Source organism: Diceros bicornis, chromosome 34 (genome assembly GCF_020826845.1).
Source record: "Diceros bicornis minor isolate mBicDic1 chromosome 34, mDicBic1.mat.cur, whole genome shotgun sequence".
Lineage (NCBI taxonomy): Eukaryota > Metazoa > Chordata > Mammalia > Perissodactyla > Rhinocerotidae > Diceros > Diceros bicornis.
The window spans coordinates 33,377,792-33,393,639 of record NC_080773.1 but is presented as its reverse complement, the minus strand read 5'-3'; the positions used below and the strand labels follow the sequence as shown (position 1 = coordinate 33,393,639).

The window sequence follows — 15,848 nt, the reverse complement described above, 5'->3', positions numbered from 1 at the left end:
CCAGCCAGCTTGGACTCCAATTCTTGTCATGAACGGAATTTTATTGCCCTCTGCCAGTGCTGTGCTGGGCCCTGAGGACACCATGTTAAAAATGATCTTAAACAAAATGAAAAGAAAGAAAAACATGTCTACACAGACCTGTATGTGAATTTTCATAGTTGCTTCCTTTGTAATGGGCAAAACTGGACACAGCCCAAATGTTCACCAACAGGTGAATGGGTCAAGATATTGTGAATTCATACAGTGGAATAGGACTCAGCAAAATATTGGTAGACAAAACAACGTGAGTGAAGCTCAAAAGTATATACTGAGTGAAGCCATTTACAGAAGTGTACAAAATATTGGATTCCATTTACATGAAATTCTAGAACGGGCTAAATTAATCACTAGTGGACAAAAGCAAATCATTGGCTGACTGGGATCAGGGACGATCATATGGTCAGGGGCATGGGGAACATTTTGGGGGGATGAGCATATTCCAGATCTTGATTATGGTGGTGGTTGCACCAGTGCATAAATTTATCAAAACTTATATACTTAAAATAGATGCATTTTACTTAGTGTAAAGTATCTCTCAATGAAGTTGATTTAAAAATTTTTTAATCAAGGACTGTTTGTCTAAAGTAAAGTGAAAGACAAGTCAGTGGGACAGAAGATAATTTGCAAGACATATAACCTGACAAGACTAATCCAAACAATATGTAAAGAGCTCCTACAAATCAATAAGGAAAAGACAGAACAAAAGAGAAGTTGGCAGAAGCACTTCACAAAAATTAAAGAAGCACTTCCCAGTGACTAGCAAACACACGAAAAGATACTCATCCTCATTAGTAATTGGGAAAATTCAGTAAGCCAAAGTGGATGCCACTCCACTGCCCTGAAACTGGCAACAGTTACAAAGTCAACAAGACCCAGCACTCGCCAGGTTGTAGAGCCGCAGATGCTCATACGCTCCTGGTGGGGGAGAGATGTGGAAGGTCTGGGGTCACTCGCAGTGAGGTGAAATCACACACACCTTGTTACTCAGCATTCTTGCACATGGGTGACAGCCTTGGACCAACCTTTGTCCTAATTGCAAACATTATAAACATGGTTGTATATTCAGGACACAATACTACACAACACAAAAATAACCAACCGCCACTGCTTCCAGCAGTGTGGAAGGCTCAGAAACGTCACGTCAGCCAAATGAGTCACAAAAGGTACCGACAGTTTGAATGCCTTTGTCCACGATCTCAGAACGGGCAGTAACAAGTTGTCCTGCTACGTATCCAGACCTCGGGGATAAAACTGTACAAGCGAGAAGAGTGTCTCGTACAGCTTGGGGTTCTGGTTACTTCCGGCCAGCAAGGAGCCCAGGAGGGCTTTTTGGGGCTGCTGGTCTTCTGTGTCCTTACTTGGTGTTGGTTGCACGGGTGCTGCTGGCTTTATAATTATGTGTTTAAGTGTATAAATATGTTTTATGCACTTTTTTGTATGTCTGCTGTATTTCAGAATTTTTAAAACATGAAGAAACTCATTCTGTACGGATATGGACCAATCTCCAAAATATATTAAATGAAGAAAAGCAACATGCTAATGGTGTACGTGATATGCTACCATTTCTGTTAATTTTTTTTATAAATTTTATTTTATTTTTTTGTGAGGAAGACCAGCTCTGAGCTAACATTTGATGCCAATCCTCCTCTTTTTGCTGAGGAAGACTGGCCCTGGGCTAACATCCGTGCCCATCTTCCTCCACTTCATATGGGTCGCCACCACAGCACAGCTTGACAAGCGGTGTGTCGGTGCGCGCCGGGATCCGAACTGGCGAACCCCGGGCCGCCGAGGTGAAGCGCACACTCTTAACCGCTACGCCACCGGGCCGGCCCCCTATAAATTTTATTTTAAACAGGATGCATGTGTATTGGCTTGCATGTGCATTGACTGCCCCTGGAAGGTCACATTAGAACCTGCAACCGCTGTCTCAAGGAGAGCTCGGAATACCTTGTGAATGCTCCCCATGCAAAAAGCAAAGCCTTGATTTTTTTTTTTAATTTTAAAGACAACAAAAGTTTCGACAAAGAAACGGATCCCTGTGATTGCTGTCTCCCCAACACCCAGTTCCCTTAATCAGGGACAACCAGTGTTACCAGGTTCTTGTGTATTTTTCTGAGGAAATTCTAGACAAATGCAAGCAAATTTAAACTTGTATTCTCTGAAGCCCACCCCCTTTATTTTCACACGCTGGCAGTGTCCGGTACACAGCGTGTCGCATCTTGCTTTTGCCACCTGACAGCAAGTCTTGGAAGGCAGTCCATGAGCAGTGACAGTCCTTCCCTGCTCTAGGCTGCCTCAAACACCATCGTGGAGACTTGCCATCAGGTGTGTCACACGTCCTGGACGGAGTGACTGACGTTGTGGAGTGAATGATCATTGTGTGTGAGTCCCTGGCAGACAAGGGAGTATATCTGTAGGGTAAATCTCATAAGCGACATTAGCGTGCCAAAGGTACAATCGTTTGCAATTTTGTCCTGATATTGCCAAATTCTTCCCCATGGGGTTTGTACCAGTTTACACTCTGTCGGCAATGGATGTCTGTGCCTGTGCCCCCACCCTCTCCATTGCTTTATCTAACATTTGGATTTTTCTCAATCTAAGAGGTGAACGATATCTTAGTATGTTTTTAATAGATTTTTTTTAGCACAGTTTTAGATTTACAGAAAAATTGCAAAGACGGTACAGTGTCCCCTATCTTTGCATCTCTTCCCTAAATACTAAACTTAGATACTAAAACAAATACACTGAGTTTGCAGTAAGAGAGCCCAGGCCAAGGCCAGGGCAGGGGCTGCACCGTGGGGGTGAACTCTGCAGGCCCCGCACAGGGGTATTTGCAAACAGTGTCTATACAAGAGGTTGGGGGTCGGATCGGGGGCTGGGATGCTGGGGCCTGGCGACTCCTTCCGTCTGCATGTCTCCAAAATACAGGCACATGTTACTTTCATATTGAAAGACTTTAAAAGAATAGATGATTTTATTCCAGAAACTGACTAAAGAGGAACAAGGGGAAATTTTAAAAATTCCTGGCCGGGGTAGAAACAGCCTGGATGGGAGAGAAATTCAGCAGAGAATGCAATGATGTTCACAACACAGGACTGCCACGCCAACACGGAACCACGGGGCATCAGCGTGCGTGGATTTGGCACACCTCTTCAGAGTGCTCTGAAAAACACAAGCATCGTTTTGTGTGCAAACTAATAGTTATAGACATGGGAACACATTTGTGATCGTTTGAGTCCATCTGGTCAAAACAAGTTATAATAATAAACATTCATTCATTCATTCATGCAAGGAAGATTTGCGGGCTTGTCTTGGCAGGCTGCATCCTAAGCTTTTGGCACATTTAATCTTCTCAACAGCCTTAGGAAGTAAGGTCTATTGATATGCACGTGTCACAGATGATGGAACAAAGGGACAGAAGGGTTGAGGAATATGCCCGAAGTTGCACAGCCAAGGAGTGCTGGAACCCCAGTGTATCTGATGCATCCGTGCAGATGGAAACAAATCAAGGCCAGCCCCTCTCGTGAACAGAGCACTTCTCAGCCCTGAGTCTCCGCTGCTGTGAGGAGCCTGGAGTCCCTGGTGCTCTGAGTGACCTTGTGCGTGGTGGCCGCCAGGGGCGTGCCCTACACTCATTCTGCAAACACTCCCTGGGCTAGCACTGGACACACAGCAAACAAAACCACAGTCTCTGCTTTGTGGAGCCCTGAAGAAGCAGGCACTTGCATGGACCTCCTTCCACATCTGGGGAAACTGAGGCACGGAGAGACTAGGAGACCTGCCCAAGTGCCCGCGGCTAGGAACCGGCAGACCTGGAGTTTGAACCGAGGCAGGCTGGCCCCCCGCTGCTCCGAACCAGTGGTCAGGAGGGGGCTCGTCGACAGGCACCACGGCGGGGGCTAGGATGGTGGCACCTCAGCCCCGAGGGTCATCCCACTGCCGCCGGGCCCACTGTTGCTGAGGCCGGGTGTCAGTCTTACCGCAGTCCCCTTGCATGAGTCATTTTTCTCTTGCTGCTTTCCACATTTCCCCTTTGTCTTTGGCTTTCACATTTTTACTGTGCGTGTCTGGGTGTTTAGGGGGTTTTTTCAATCTCATTTTTACTTTTCCTGTTTGTCCCTGCTTTCTAATTTCCACGCCAACACACATCACTTGTGAGAAAAGTTTGACTAGATGGCGCCATACAGGTCACCCCTCCGCCAAGCCCTCTCCCTTCCCGGGAGGAGGGGAGGCTGAGGCCTCGAGACAGTGTCGGCATTCAGCAGCCCTGGGGGCTCCAGCAGCAGACTCAGGGCTGAGACCTGCTCCCTCCGTCCAGCCCTCTCCCGGCTGCACCCCACCCCCAGCGGCATCCAGACCCCCACCCCCGCCCCACCCCCCATGAGGGGGAGGTGGGCCAGGGGCCTGCCTTTCAGGTGGAGTGGGATGGGAACTGTGGTAGGCTTTTGAGCAGGTGTTAAGCCACCCAACTTAGTTCCAACAGGATGCCACCCCACCCGGGTGTTATGCCACCCAACTTAGTTCCAACAGAATGCCACCCCACCCGGGTTGACAACGGACCCAAGTGGGGCAAGGGTGGAGGCTGTTGTAATAGCCCAGGCGAGGCCGGGGTTGGCCAGAAGGGGGCAGGTTCACATCTGCTGACAGGTGGGACATGGAGGTCAGGTGGGTCTGGGCCTCCATGTGTGTGGGGTCAGCCCCTAGAGGCGGGGCAGCTGCCCGACCCCAGCAGGGAGCCTCAGGAAGGGGGGCCCTTTGCTCTTGGCCACAGCTGTAGAGTGGGGGCAGGGAGCTGGGTTCTCATCTCTAGACTGGGTCCCCAGGACAGCAGGGACCCGGGACCCCTCGATGTTGGATCCTTGGTCCCTGGCATAGTGGCTGGCACATAGTAGGTACGCAGGAAGCAGGCATACGTAGGTGTCAGGAGCAGTGTCACGGGTGACCTTTCCCCCATCCAAGCCTGTTTCTATGTCTGTAAAGTGGGGTGACATCTGCTTTGTGGGGTGTCTGGGTACTTAGAGGTCTAGTTACTTGCCCCAGGCCACACAGCTAGTGGCCAAGCTGGGTGTAGGACCTAGGCCGCCGGTGTCCAGCGCCTGTGCCCATAAACACTGCGAGGCAAGCGGACAACAGGTCAAAGGGCAAGAGGGCAGGGCACCTGGAGAGCCCACCCTACACCCAGTGCTGCAGGAGGGCCTCTTCAGGGAGAGAGCCGTGCCCAGAACAAGAGGCAGCCTCGGGAGACATGGGGAGGGCAGCCGAGGCAAAGGGGAGTCAAGTGTGGGAAGACGAGCGGGGACTCGAGGAGCAGGAGGGACAGAGGATGCAGGGTGGGGTGTGCACACTCCCAGTCTAGCAGGAGGTAGACACAGTTGGCTGCCCATGTTCTTAGCCAATAAGCTTTTTTTGTGTGTGTGTGTGTGTGTGTGAGGAAGATCAGCCCTGAGCTAACATCCATGCCAATCCTCCTTTTTGCTGAGGAAGACTGGCTCTGAGCTAAAATCTATTGCCAATCCTCCGTTTTCTCCCCAAAGCCCCAAGAGATAACTGTGTCATAGTTGCACATCCTTCTAGTTGCTGTGTGTGGGACGCGGCCTCAGCATGGCTGGACAAGCGGTGTGTCGTTGTGCGCCCGGGATCCGAACCCGGGCCGCCAGTAGCGGAGCGCATACAGTTAACCGCTAAGCCACGGGGCTGGCTCCTGGATAAGCTATTTAATGATGCCAGCAGATGGTGGAAGCCTGGGGCTGCCCCCTCCTGCTGAGTGGCTTGTGTGGGCCTGTCCTTCTCTAAGATGAGCAGTGCCCCAGAGGGCTGTGAGGATTCAGGAGCCGCATCCGTGCCCTCGACCATCACCTGTCTACCTCCCGTTTCAGATGAGCGACGGGCACTCTTGGCCCAGAACCAATGACCATGGCATGATAGGGCCCCAAGGGCTCTGTCCAGGCCTCCTGGATACTCCTCACTTGCTCCTGTGCCCTCCCTGCAGGGGCTGCAAGCTGTCCCAGGACCCACAGCAGGGAGGGTCAGCCTATGCCCTTCAGGCTGGAGAAGGGCCAGCTCTCGCCCCAAGAGCGAGTCTTCAGGCCTAGAGAACCCAGAGTAAACACTTCCATCTACGCATGCCATGCCCCAAACACGGCTGTAACAGAGGCGTAGACCACATGACGTTACAGAAACAGGACCACAAGCCAGTGTGCTGACCCTTCCTTGGTCTAGAGCCCCCCCAGTTAGGAGCTTTACTCTAAATGTTAAAAGATTAAAAATCATCACTTAGGGGCCGCACTAGTGGCGTATTGGTTAAGTTCACACGCTCTGCTTCCGTGGCCCGGAATTTGCTGGTTTGGATCCTGGGCGTGGACCTACACATTGCTCATCAAGCCATGCTGACGTGGCGTCCCACATACAGCAACTGGAAGGCTGTACAGCTATGACATACAACTATCTACTGGGGCTTTGGGGAGGAAAATAACAAAAAATGAAAGGAGGAAGATTGGCAACGGATGTTAGCTCAGGGCCCATTTCCTGAAGGAAAAAAAAAAATCGGGCCCGCCTGGTGGCGTAGCAGTTAAGGTCACGTGTTCTACCTCCACAGCCCAGGGTTCGGAGGTTCAGATCCTGGGCACGGACCTACTCACCGCTTATCAAGCCAGGCTGAAGCGAGGCAGAGTTCCACATAGAAGAGCTACAACTCTACAACTATGATACACAACTGTGTACTGGGGCTTTGGGGAGGAAAAAGGAAAAGAGGAATATCGGCAACAGTATTGTTAGTGCAGGGCCAATCTTCCTCAAAAAAAAAAAAAAAAGAGAATAAAGTAATTAAAAAAAAAATCATCACTTAAGGTCTTTCTTGAAGCTTTGTCATGTGTTACCAGAGCATGGGATTCTGATGATTCTGGACTACTTGTTTAACCTGCACTTGCTAATTTGTCACACTGAACAGTCACCTCTGATATGAATATAAGAACTCGCACCAAGGGGTTGGCCTGGTGACATGCGGTTAAGTTCATGCTCTCTGGGGGCTGCCTGGAGGGTAGCAGTTAAGTGCACATACTCCGCTGCGGCGGCCCAGGGTTCGGATCCCGGGTGCAGACCGATGCACTGCTTGTCAAGCCATGCTGTGGCAGCATCCCATATAAAGTAGAGGAAGATGGGCACAGATGTTAGCCCAGGGCCAGTCTTCCTGAGCAAAAAGAGGAGGATTGGCAACAGATGTTAACTCAGGGCTGATCTTCCCCACAAAAAAAATAAAGAAAAAGAACTGACACCAAACCCGAGGAGCAGGAGGACCACTGGGCCAGGCCACACACAACAGTGGGGCTGAGCTCCCCAACCTGGCCCTGGTCCCTCCAGTCCCAGGACACTGCAACCTGTGTGGTACTAGTGGGTGGGGAGCCCCCTGGGGATGAGCTGACACTCCGGAGAGTTCTGGTGGCAGGGCGTGGGTCACACACACACACACACACAGGGCCAGAGCCCCGGGGCCTGCACAGAAGGAAGGCCAGGTGAAGTGGCTGAGAAAAGTCGCTGACACCTTTATTGCTGTGGGGGTGGGGATGCTCAGGAGCTCTTGGTGGGGCGGGTCCGCTTTCTCTTCACCATCACAGGCTTCTGGCTGCGCAGGATGGCGCTGGCTCTGCGGATGGCGGCCTGGGCGGGGCAAAGCCGGGGCTCAGTTTACCCACCCCACAAGCTGTGCCCCTGCAGCCTGCCTCCCAGATGGGAGATGTCCCTTCTCCCACCCCCGAGCGCAGGTCCAGCTCCCCCAGTCAGAGGAGGGCTCCCCCGCCCCCCACTGTGGCCCTCCGGGCCACTCACCATGCGCAGGTCGGGGCGGTACTTGTTCTTGCGGATCATGTGCCGGATGCTGCTGAGGGTGGCCCGGGCATTCTTGTTGATGGTAGTCCGAACGTAGGAGGTGGCTGGTTTTCTCTGGCCTGGCAGGGGAGGAATAGGAATAGCGGGCCCAGGGCTCAGTCAGATGGTCCGGGTCTTGAGTGCACCTCCCAGCGTGAGGGCACAATCACGTCCCAGAACCTGAGGGCCTCGGCTGTGAGCCTGCACAGGCAGGGCAGCCCCCGAGGCCAGCCCCGTCTCTCCACGGATCAATCTGTGTGACTCACAGTGACCACCAAGGCCAGGCCCTGCCGCGGGCACTGTACAGGTGTCCCTGAGACACAGCATCCACCTTCATCTCACTTGACAGAGACGGGAGCCGGCTCCAGGGAGCCGAGAGCAGGTGAGGCGGGCACTGGGCACTGTGCTGGCCAGGTGGTGGATGCTCCTCACGCTGCAGCTCTGGCCTCCTCTCCCTGCCTCACCCTCCTGGACCGAAGCCACCCCTTCTGGAACAGGGGTCGAAAGGCCAAGCTGTAAGGCCTGGCCCTGATGCTGGGGTGGCAGGGAGCCACAGGAGGGCCAGGGGTGAGGACGTGCCCTGGGGCAAGCAGCTGCTCCTCACCTGTGCGCAGGTGGAGTCTAGACTCCACTGCCCAGGGTTAAAAGGAAACACCCCCTTTCTTGTGCCACAAAGCTGCTGGCCTCCGTCAGGATCTGAAGTGGGACAGAGCTGGTGGGGTCCCGGCTGGAGTCCTGCACTCCTGGCGTCAAGTTTCCCCCAAGAAGCCAGACTCTTCACCATACAGGTGGTTTAAGGTCGGCCTCAGCTGAGTGGCTGACCCCAGAGCGGCGCCCATATTACCTCCTCACGTCAGCCCAGAAAGCCCACCCAACAGTCAGAGAGAAAAATGCCAAGTTTTCACTACCCAACACGCCAGAACAGGGTTCTCAGAAGTGTGGGAACCCAAGAAGCCCCCTGGGGCAAGTGACTGGTTGCTCCGTAGGCTGTGCTCCTGAGGAGGGTAAACCCTCTCTCCTGGGCGGGCAGGACCCACTGAGATCAAGAGCCGACAGGCCATGGCCACTGCTGTCACTGAACAGAACACTGGGCTCCAAACCCAGACAGAAACCAGCACTAAACAGGAACCTGGGGAAATCTCATTACTACCTGTTAAAAACCCCAACCTCAAGAGACCCCTGTATCTCCTTGACCTCCTCTAAGAGGCCGTAAGAGTGGGTCCACACCCAAATGCAGTTTATGGGGGTGGGCTGGTCAGGCCCCTTCTGAGTCCGGGCAAGCAGAATGGGGGTCAAACTGCTTCTTCCGACCCAGCCTATCACCTCCTACCCCTGGGAGCGAAGGGAAGGCTGCGCATGCGCACCTGTTTGCCTCAATTTGCCCAGCTGTGGAGAGGTGGAGACATCCACCTCCACCTGAGCTGCTCCAAAGATTTAATCTGAAAACATGAGCCGATTGTGCAAACCTGACGTTTAATCCTTACAGCCACCCGCGGTCGTTCACGTCCTGTAATTTTTCCACTTTCGTCACACAAAGATGAGAAAACAGGTTAAGCCACCCGGCGAGCTCGCACAGCCGGCGGTCTGGCCGAGAGGAAGCCGTCAGCTTCCCAGGAGACCGTCCTGACCCCAGGCACCCTCGGTTCGGTGGCAGAACTACTCCTGTGGCCCGCCACTGAAAAACCACAGCTCCCTGCCCCGAGAGGGGGCCCGTCGTCCGGACCAAGCCGGGCAAACCCTCACCGGATCTCCGCTTCATCACCACCACGACCCCTTTGCCGTCGGCCGCCGGCTCCACGCCCACGGTCTTGCGGTGAATCAGCCCGTTGTAGCGGAAGGAGTTGCGGGCCTTCAGATTATTGGGCTCCTGGGAGGGAGGAGGCAGACGGGCCGTGAGGACGGAGAGCCGCCGGCGATCGTGAAGCTGTCCCCTCCGCCCCGGGCGTCCGGGCCCCCCTTACGGTGCTGTACGTCTGCTTGTTCCTCTTGATCAGGAAGCTGGAGCAGTTCCGCACCACCATCCACTGCAGATGCGCGGACATGGCGGCAGCTGCGGGGAGAGGGGCGCGGGGGTGTCAAAGGGGGCAGCGGGCCGACGCCGGGCCACGGGACCCCATCCGGACAACCGAGGGGGGGGTGATGGCGATCTGGTGAAAAGGGGCACCCGAAGAGCAGACAGCACCTAGGAATGCGCCAGGCAGGGCTGAGCGACCTAAGGCGGCGGGGCTGAACTCGGGCGCCGAGACTAACCGCGGCGGATGGAGGAAGAACAGAACGTAAGAAACCACAGCGACTTCGGGGGGCAGAAAGCAGCTAAGAACGCGAGAGGCGAGGGAGAGAAGCCAGGCAGGGGCAGAGCCGCCGGGCGGCGGGGAAGAGACTACACCACGCGGGCAAGCAGAAGGCCGCGTCTCACCTCTCTTCACTGCGGCGGCCGGAGACGGAAAGAGGCTCACGGGGGGCGGGGCGACGCCTTTAATACCCATACGCATTTCCGCTTCCTCTCTGGGCACACGCGCGCTGTCGCCGGCCCCCGTCTCCTCCCGCCCGCCTCCGAGACGGCTCGGAGACGTTCGGCTGTTTCCGCCAGCCCGTCGCACACCGCTCGGGAACCTTCGGAACTCTTCGGCTAGAGACCCGAGGGCGTGTTCGACGCGGAGCGCTGCCGTTCCGAGGCCTCTTCGTGTGTTTTCGGAACTCCACGGCTGGATTTCCGAGTGGGTCCCTCTCGAGAGGCCCCAAGTCCCCTTCCTCAACGGCCTCTCCCTAGTATTGCTCACCCAGCGCTTAGCATTCTGCACAGGCTAGGCGCTCAATGAACATTCGTTTTATGCATGGACCTGTGAGTGCGTGAACTAGTTTAGCCTAGCTCCGGTGTCTTCGGATGCTTCCGGTCTTCTTCGTAAGCCCTCGGCTAGTCCCGACAAAGGAACCGAGGCCCGCTCGGGCGTTTTCGGAACTCTCCGGAAACATGCTTCTCGTGAGTGGCCGCCTTCCCCTATTGGCCCATGCCAGGTTCGGGTCTGTCCGGAAACGCTCGATCCACACTCGGCCACGTTCGGAACCCTTCGGCTAATCCCGGTAGCCCCCTCTTAGTTCTCCCTCCCTAGGGTCCTCTTGAGATGAACTCTTAAACTGTTTGGAGTCTAGAGAAAAGCTAGACGGAAACTTCTCGCAGACTGCCACCCCAGGGGAGCGTGGATTTCCTCTAAGGGCGAGTTGTTGTTTGGAGGAAAAGACATTTGCCTGGGAAAGCTCTTGCTTCCTCTAGGGGTTCCACACCTGTTGGCCGAGCCCCCGTTGTCCCCCTCCAGTCCGCCCTGTGTCACACCCGTTCAACTTCCTGGAAGTTTATTTCCTGTTGTCAGGGTCACGTTAAGGGGCAGGAGCCTTGCCTGATGGACGTCTGTGTCCTCAGCCTCACCGGCACAGGGCCTGGCGCTGCGGGGGCCTCAGGAGACCCCTACTGAACGAAAGGAATGACCATGCCTTATGTCACCTCCACTAGTGCCCCTTGCCTTGTCGTTATGTCTGGGAACTCCTTGAGGGCAGGGGCCTTGTCTGGTCCATGCCTGCGCCCTTGGGCTTCGCCGTAACGAGTCCTGACAGTCCAGAGGCCCCAGAAGAAACCCACGGAGCAAACGGGGTTGGAGCGGTTTGCCCTGCTGCGTCCGCAGCGCGCCCTGAATTTTGGCCACGTGCTGCTTTGCGCTCCTGGGGCGCAGGGGCCCTAGTCTATAGCTTTCTGTAAGCCCGGCTGCCCCCCGCAGGGGGCTCTGAGGGCCAGGCCCTGCGCAGAGACCGCGGCCAGGACGCCCCGTCCGCGCCCAGCCCAGCTCAGGTGACCAGGCGGGCGCTGGGCACACCTGGCGCCGTCCCCTGACCCCGCCCCGGGCGGGCCGCACCCCAGCACGCTCTCGGTGGGAGCCAGCGCGGCGGAGCAGGGCCATGGCGGCCGTGCCGGCGGTGTGCGCGGCGCAGGGGACCCCGCCGGGCGCAGCGTCCCCGCCGGCCGGCGCGCCCGTGCCCTCGTCCGGCCTGGGCCGCTGCCGGATGGCGCTGCTGCTGGCCGTGGCGCTGGACGTGGCGGGCATGGCGGCGCTGCTGACCGGCGTGTTCGCGCAGCTGCAGGTGCGCGGCCGCGACTTCGGCGACCTGCTCATCTACTCGGGCGCGCTGCTCGTCTTCCTGAGCCTGCTCGGCTGGATCCTCTGGTACACCGGCAACATCGAGATCTCGCGCCAGGAGCTCGAGCGCGACTACGGCCTGCGGCCCTCGGCGCTCGCCCGCCTCGCGCGCAAGCTCTCCCGCCGCTGGTCGGCGCCCGCCGCCTCCGCCGCCGCCGGCCCGCGCGCCGTGCCCGGCTCCCGGGGAGCGCGCCGCGCCGTCCGCGCGCCCCCGCTGCCCGCCGCCGGCTCCCGCCGCGTGCGCCTGCAGCTCGCCACGCTCGAGGCCGGGCACGGGGCGGCGGGCGCGGGCACTGTGTGAGCCCGAGGTGAGGGGGCGAGGAGGCGGGGCGGGGGGCGGGGAGAGGTGGAGGGACAGAGAGGGAGACGGAGAGACAGAGGAGAGGGAGGTGGAGAGATAGAGGGGAGATGGAGGGACAGAGGGAGAGATGGAGAGACAGAGGGACAGAGTGGAGAAATGGAGAGATTGGGGGACGGAGTGGAGAGAGAGAGGGACAGAGGGAGAAATGACGGGACAGTTAAAGAGGTGGAGAGACAGCGGGAGAGATGGAGAGACAGATGGGAGAGATGGAAATGAATAGAGACAAGGAAAAGATGGAGGGATAGAGACAGAAATAATGGGGAGAGAGAGACACAGGACAGGTCGATTAGAAAGGAGAGAGAAACAGAGCAGCAGAGACCCAGAGGATGGAGACTGGGCCGGCCCTGTGGCATAGTGGTTTAAATTCGCGCGCCTCACTTCCGCGGCCCGGGTTCACAGGCCCGGATCCCAGGCACCAACCTACGCACAGCTCATCAAGCCATGCTGCGGCAGGGTCCCACATACAAAATAGAGGAAGATTGGCACAGATGTTAGCTCAGTGATGATCTTCCTCAGCCAAAAAAAAAAAAAAAATTTAACCAGAGGATGGAGACTCAGAGACAGCAGGCATGGGTGCAGACTTTGGAGAGACTAATGAGACCCTGTCCCCGGAGACGAAGGTGGAGAATCACCATTAGCTCCACCCGACACTTGGGGATCCCTCCCTGCACTCCAGCCCCAGGCACACCAGGTCCCAGTTAATCTTCTCAGTGTAACTGGGTCTCTGAGGTCACTACTGTTGCCATCACCATTCCATTGGAGGACACTGAGGCACAGAAAAGTGCCATCTCTTGCCCAAGAGCATACAGCTGGGAGTCTCCTGACAAGTAGTCTAAAGAGAGAGGGGGAAGGAGTGAGAACAACCAACCGAGGCAGGAGGAGTGTTGCCCACAGACAGCAAGACACAGGGAAGCCTGGACCACTCATTCCCTCCCCTTTCCCTCTCCTCTACCTTCTGTCCCTTTTACTAAACACACGTTCTCCAGCTTGCACTCCTCTGCCAAAGACCTGCTGGGGCTCTCCATTACCCTCTGGTTAAACCCAAGCTACTTACTGTGTGTGAGCCCCCCACATTTCAGCCCCACATCTCCTGCCTTCTCTGCAGTCATGACAGCATCCCTCAGTCCACAGATGACCAGGGTCTCTCACACCAATTGGCTTCTGTCCATGCCCTTCCCTCCACCAGCCATGCCCCTGCTATCCCTACTCCACACAGAAAACTTCCCATGTGTCCTTTAAGATCCAACTCAACTTCACTGCCTTTCTCTAGGTCTTCATCTTATCCAAGTTACCCCTGTTATTGTTTGTATTACCATGTGTTGTGTCTGTGTGTGCTGGTACTGTCTCTCCTGCCCACCAGGGAGCCAGGCCTGGGTTTCTGGTGTCTTTGTTCTTAGCATTGCCGGACAAAGAGTGAACTCAGGAAATCAGAGATTGGTGATTGGGTAGGTGGGTGGATGGAAGGATAGATTGGTTGATGGATGGGTGGGTGGGTGGATGAATTGGTTGATGGATGATTGGATGGACTGGTGAATGGGAGGGTAGATAGAGGAATGAATGGATGAATTCGTGGATGGGTGGGTGGATGTGGTTGGATGGATGGATGGATAGATGAGTGATGGATGGAGAGAATTCATTGATGGATATGTGAGTGGATGGATGGTTTGGGCAGATGGGTAGTAGAGAGATGACAAGATGGATGGATTGACTGACGGGTGGATGGATAGGTGGAACAATGGATGGATAAGTGACTTAATCAGTTTCTCAAATGGGGGTTCCATAAAAGAATTAAACCCTCATGTCCTAAGACATTCCCTATATGTGATGAATTAACTTTTCTCTTATGCATCCAGAATGATACTAGTTGTATATTCTTCTTTGTGAGAATTGAGAAAATATTCTGTCCAATCACCTGCTATGTTCTGTGGATCAGATGAGGAAAATGGTTTAAGAAAGGGTGAGCAACTGTATGCATAAGTGAAGCAAGAGCTAACACAAAATTTGGCATATAATGCAGAAATAACCACCTGTCGTCAAAATTACCCCTGAAAATCTTTTACGTTGCCCAAAAGTCTAACACAGCCAGGTGGACCTCCACTGCTGGAACCACCTGCCAGACGCTGGCCAAGCTGGCTTGAGGGTGGGCCCCTCTTGGAAGGAAAATGATCCTGTCTAAACCCAGGACTCCTCCTTAATGGGCAGGGTGAGGTGCTGCCAGCACGTGAAGGATAGAGAACTGAAATTCTAGGAGGCAGACGCGTAGGCCAGGGCTCCGGTCACTCCTCTCTCCCTCTGGGACCAAAATCAGTTGAGTAGCCCGACAGGTCCACCCCCATCCTTGTTACTTCTCCCCTCTCTTTGTCTTCTTTCTCTGTCTCTGCCTGTCAGTCTCTCTCTCTCTTTATCCCTGTGTCTCCATCTCAGTCTCTCTTTCTGTCTCCCGTATCTCTTTTGGTCTCTGTGCCTTGTCTCTCCCTCTAAATCTCTCAGTCTCTCCCTCTCTCTGCCTCTCCCTGTCTCTCATCCCCACCTCTTACCATGGATTCCCATGAGTTAAAGGCAGCATGGAGAGATGAAGGAGCAAATGGGCCAGTGTGGGCGTCAATGTGTCAAGGGCCGAAGCAGGAAGAAAGGGCTCCCTCCCTCTGCCCCCCAGGCTGCTGGGTGGTGGGCCCAGGGGACAGGGATACAGGGAGGGGTCCTGAGCCGCCTCTAACCCCACCATCCCTCCTGCAGAGGAACCCATGGCCCCACCTGTCAGGACCGGACTGAGATGTGCAGCTGCCCCAACATCGTCTGGCCACCAGGATGCCTCCCTTCTCTCCCTCTGTCCTCACCTGGATAAACGGCTCTGCCTCATGCACTGCATGTCTGTCTGTGAGAGGCACAGCGCTGGGCTGGGGCCGGGGTGGGGGAGGCTGCTTGCTTTGTTTCAGGGCTGGGGGCCCGAGTTGGCCAGGCCACACCCACAGAAGAGCTGCCCATACTCTTGGGGACCTAGGAGTCCAGCTTCACGCTGGCCCCTCACAGAGCGGGACGGGGGGTTGGGGGGTAAGGATCTGGAGCCCAGACCCATCCCCTCAGTCCAGACCTCCCTCAGCCCAGGCTTCTCTGTTGGTTTGAGGTCCTCCAAGAAGCAGACAGAGGGGCAAATTAGACTTGCAAGATATTTATTGGGAGAGATCTTATGGAGGGTAGGTTGGTGCAGGTCTGACACATGAGAAAGGAGAGGGGAGAGGAAGGAGGGTCACGCAGGATGAGTCTTGAACTGTAACACACTTCCAAGAAAATTTCTGCCCAGCCGCTGGGGAGTCTGAGCTGAAGTCGTCTGCTGGGGGAGGCCCACGTCTTGCAGGGACCCCAGCCACGGAGGAGGGTGGGATCCCAAGGGCAGGCGTTAG

General features: G+C 55.5%; 2 protein-coding genes across 2 annotated transcripts; one reads left to right on the top strand and one right to left on the bottom strand.

The window, feature by feature from the left end:
• Nucleotides 1–7,557: 7,557 nt before the first annotated feature.
• Nucleotides 7,558–10,374, bottom strand: RPL28 (ribosomal protein L28). The gene is made up of 5 exons (XM_058530321.1): nucleotides 10,316–10,374; nucleotides 9,861–9,949; nucleotides 9,643–9,766; nucleotides 7,861–7,979; nucleotides 7,558–7,692 (listed from the first exon to the last, which is right to left on the bottom strand). Exons 2-5 carry the CDS (start codon nucleotides 9,939–9,941, stop codon nucleotides 7,603–7,605), a joined length of 414 nt encoding a protein of 137 aa, XP_058386304.1. The 5' UTR covers nucleotides 9,942–9,949; nucleotides 10,316–10,374; the 3' UTR covers nucleotides 7,558–7,602.
• A 650-nt stretch (nucleotides 10,375–11,024) lies between these two features.
• TMEM238 (transmembrane protein 238) lies at nucleotides 11,025–15,310 on the top strand. Its single transcript, XM_058530320.1, has 2 exons — nucleotides 11,025–12,394; nucleotides 15,184–15,310. The coding sequence occupies exon 1, from the start codon at nucleotides 11,848–11,850 to the stop codon at nucleotides 12,385–12,387; it is 540 nt and encodes a 179-aa protein (XP_058386303.1). The 5' UTR covers nucleotides 11,025–11,847; the 3' UTR covers nucleotides 12,388–12,394; nucleotides 15,184–15,310.
• Nucleotides 15,311–15,848: the final 538 nt, after the last annotated feature.

Coding starts and splice junctions, on each gene's coding strand:
- RPL28 (XM_058530321.1), bottom strand. CDS start 9,941: ATGTCCGCGCATCTGCAGTGGATGGTGGTGCGGAACTGCTCCAGCTTC. Junction 9,767..9,860: donor ACAAGCAGACGTACAGCACC/GTAAGGGGGGCC, acceptor CCTCCCTCCCAG/GAGCCCAATAATCTGAAGGC. Junction 7,980..9,642: donor GGTGATGAAGCGGAGATCCG/GTGAGGGTTTGC, acceptor CTCCCCTGCCAG/GCCAGAGAAAACCAGCCACC.
- TMEM238 (XM_058530320.1), top strand. CDS start 11,848: ATGGCGGCCGTGCCGGCGGTGTGCGCGGCGCAGGGGACCCCGCCGGGC.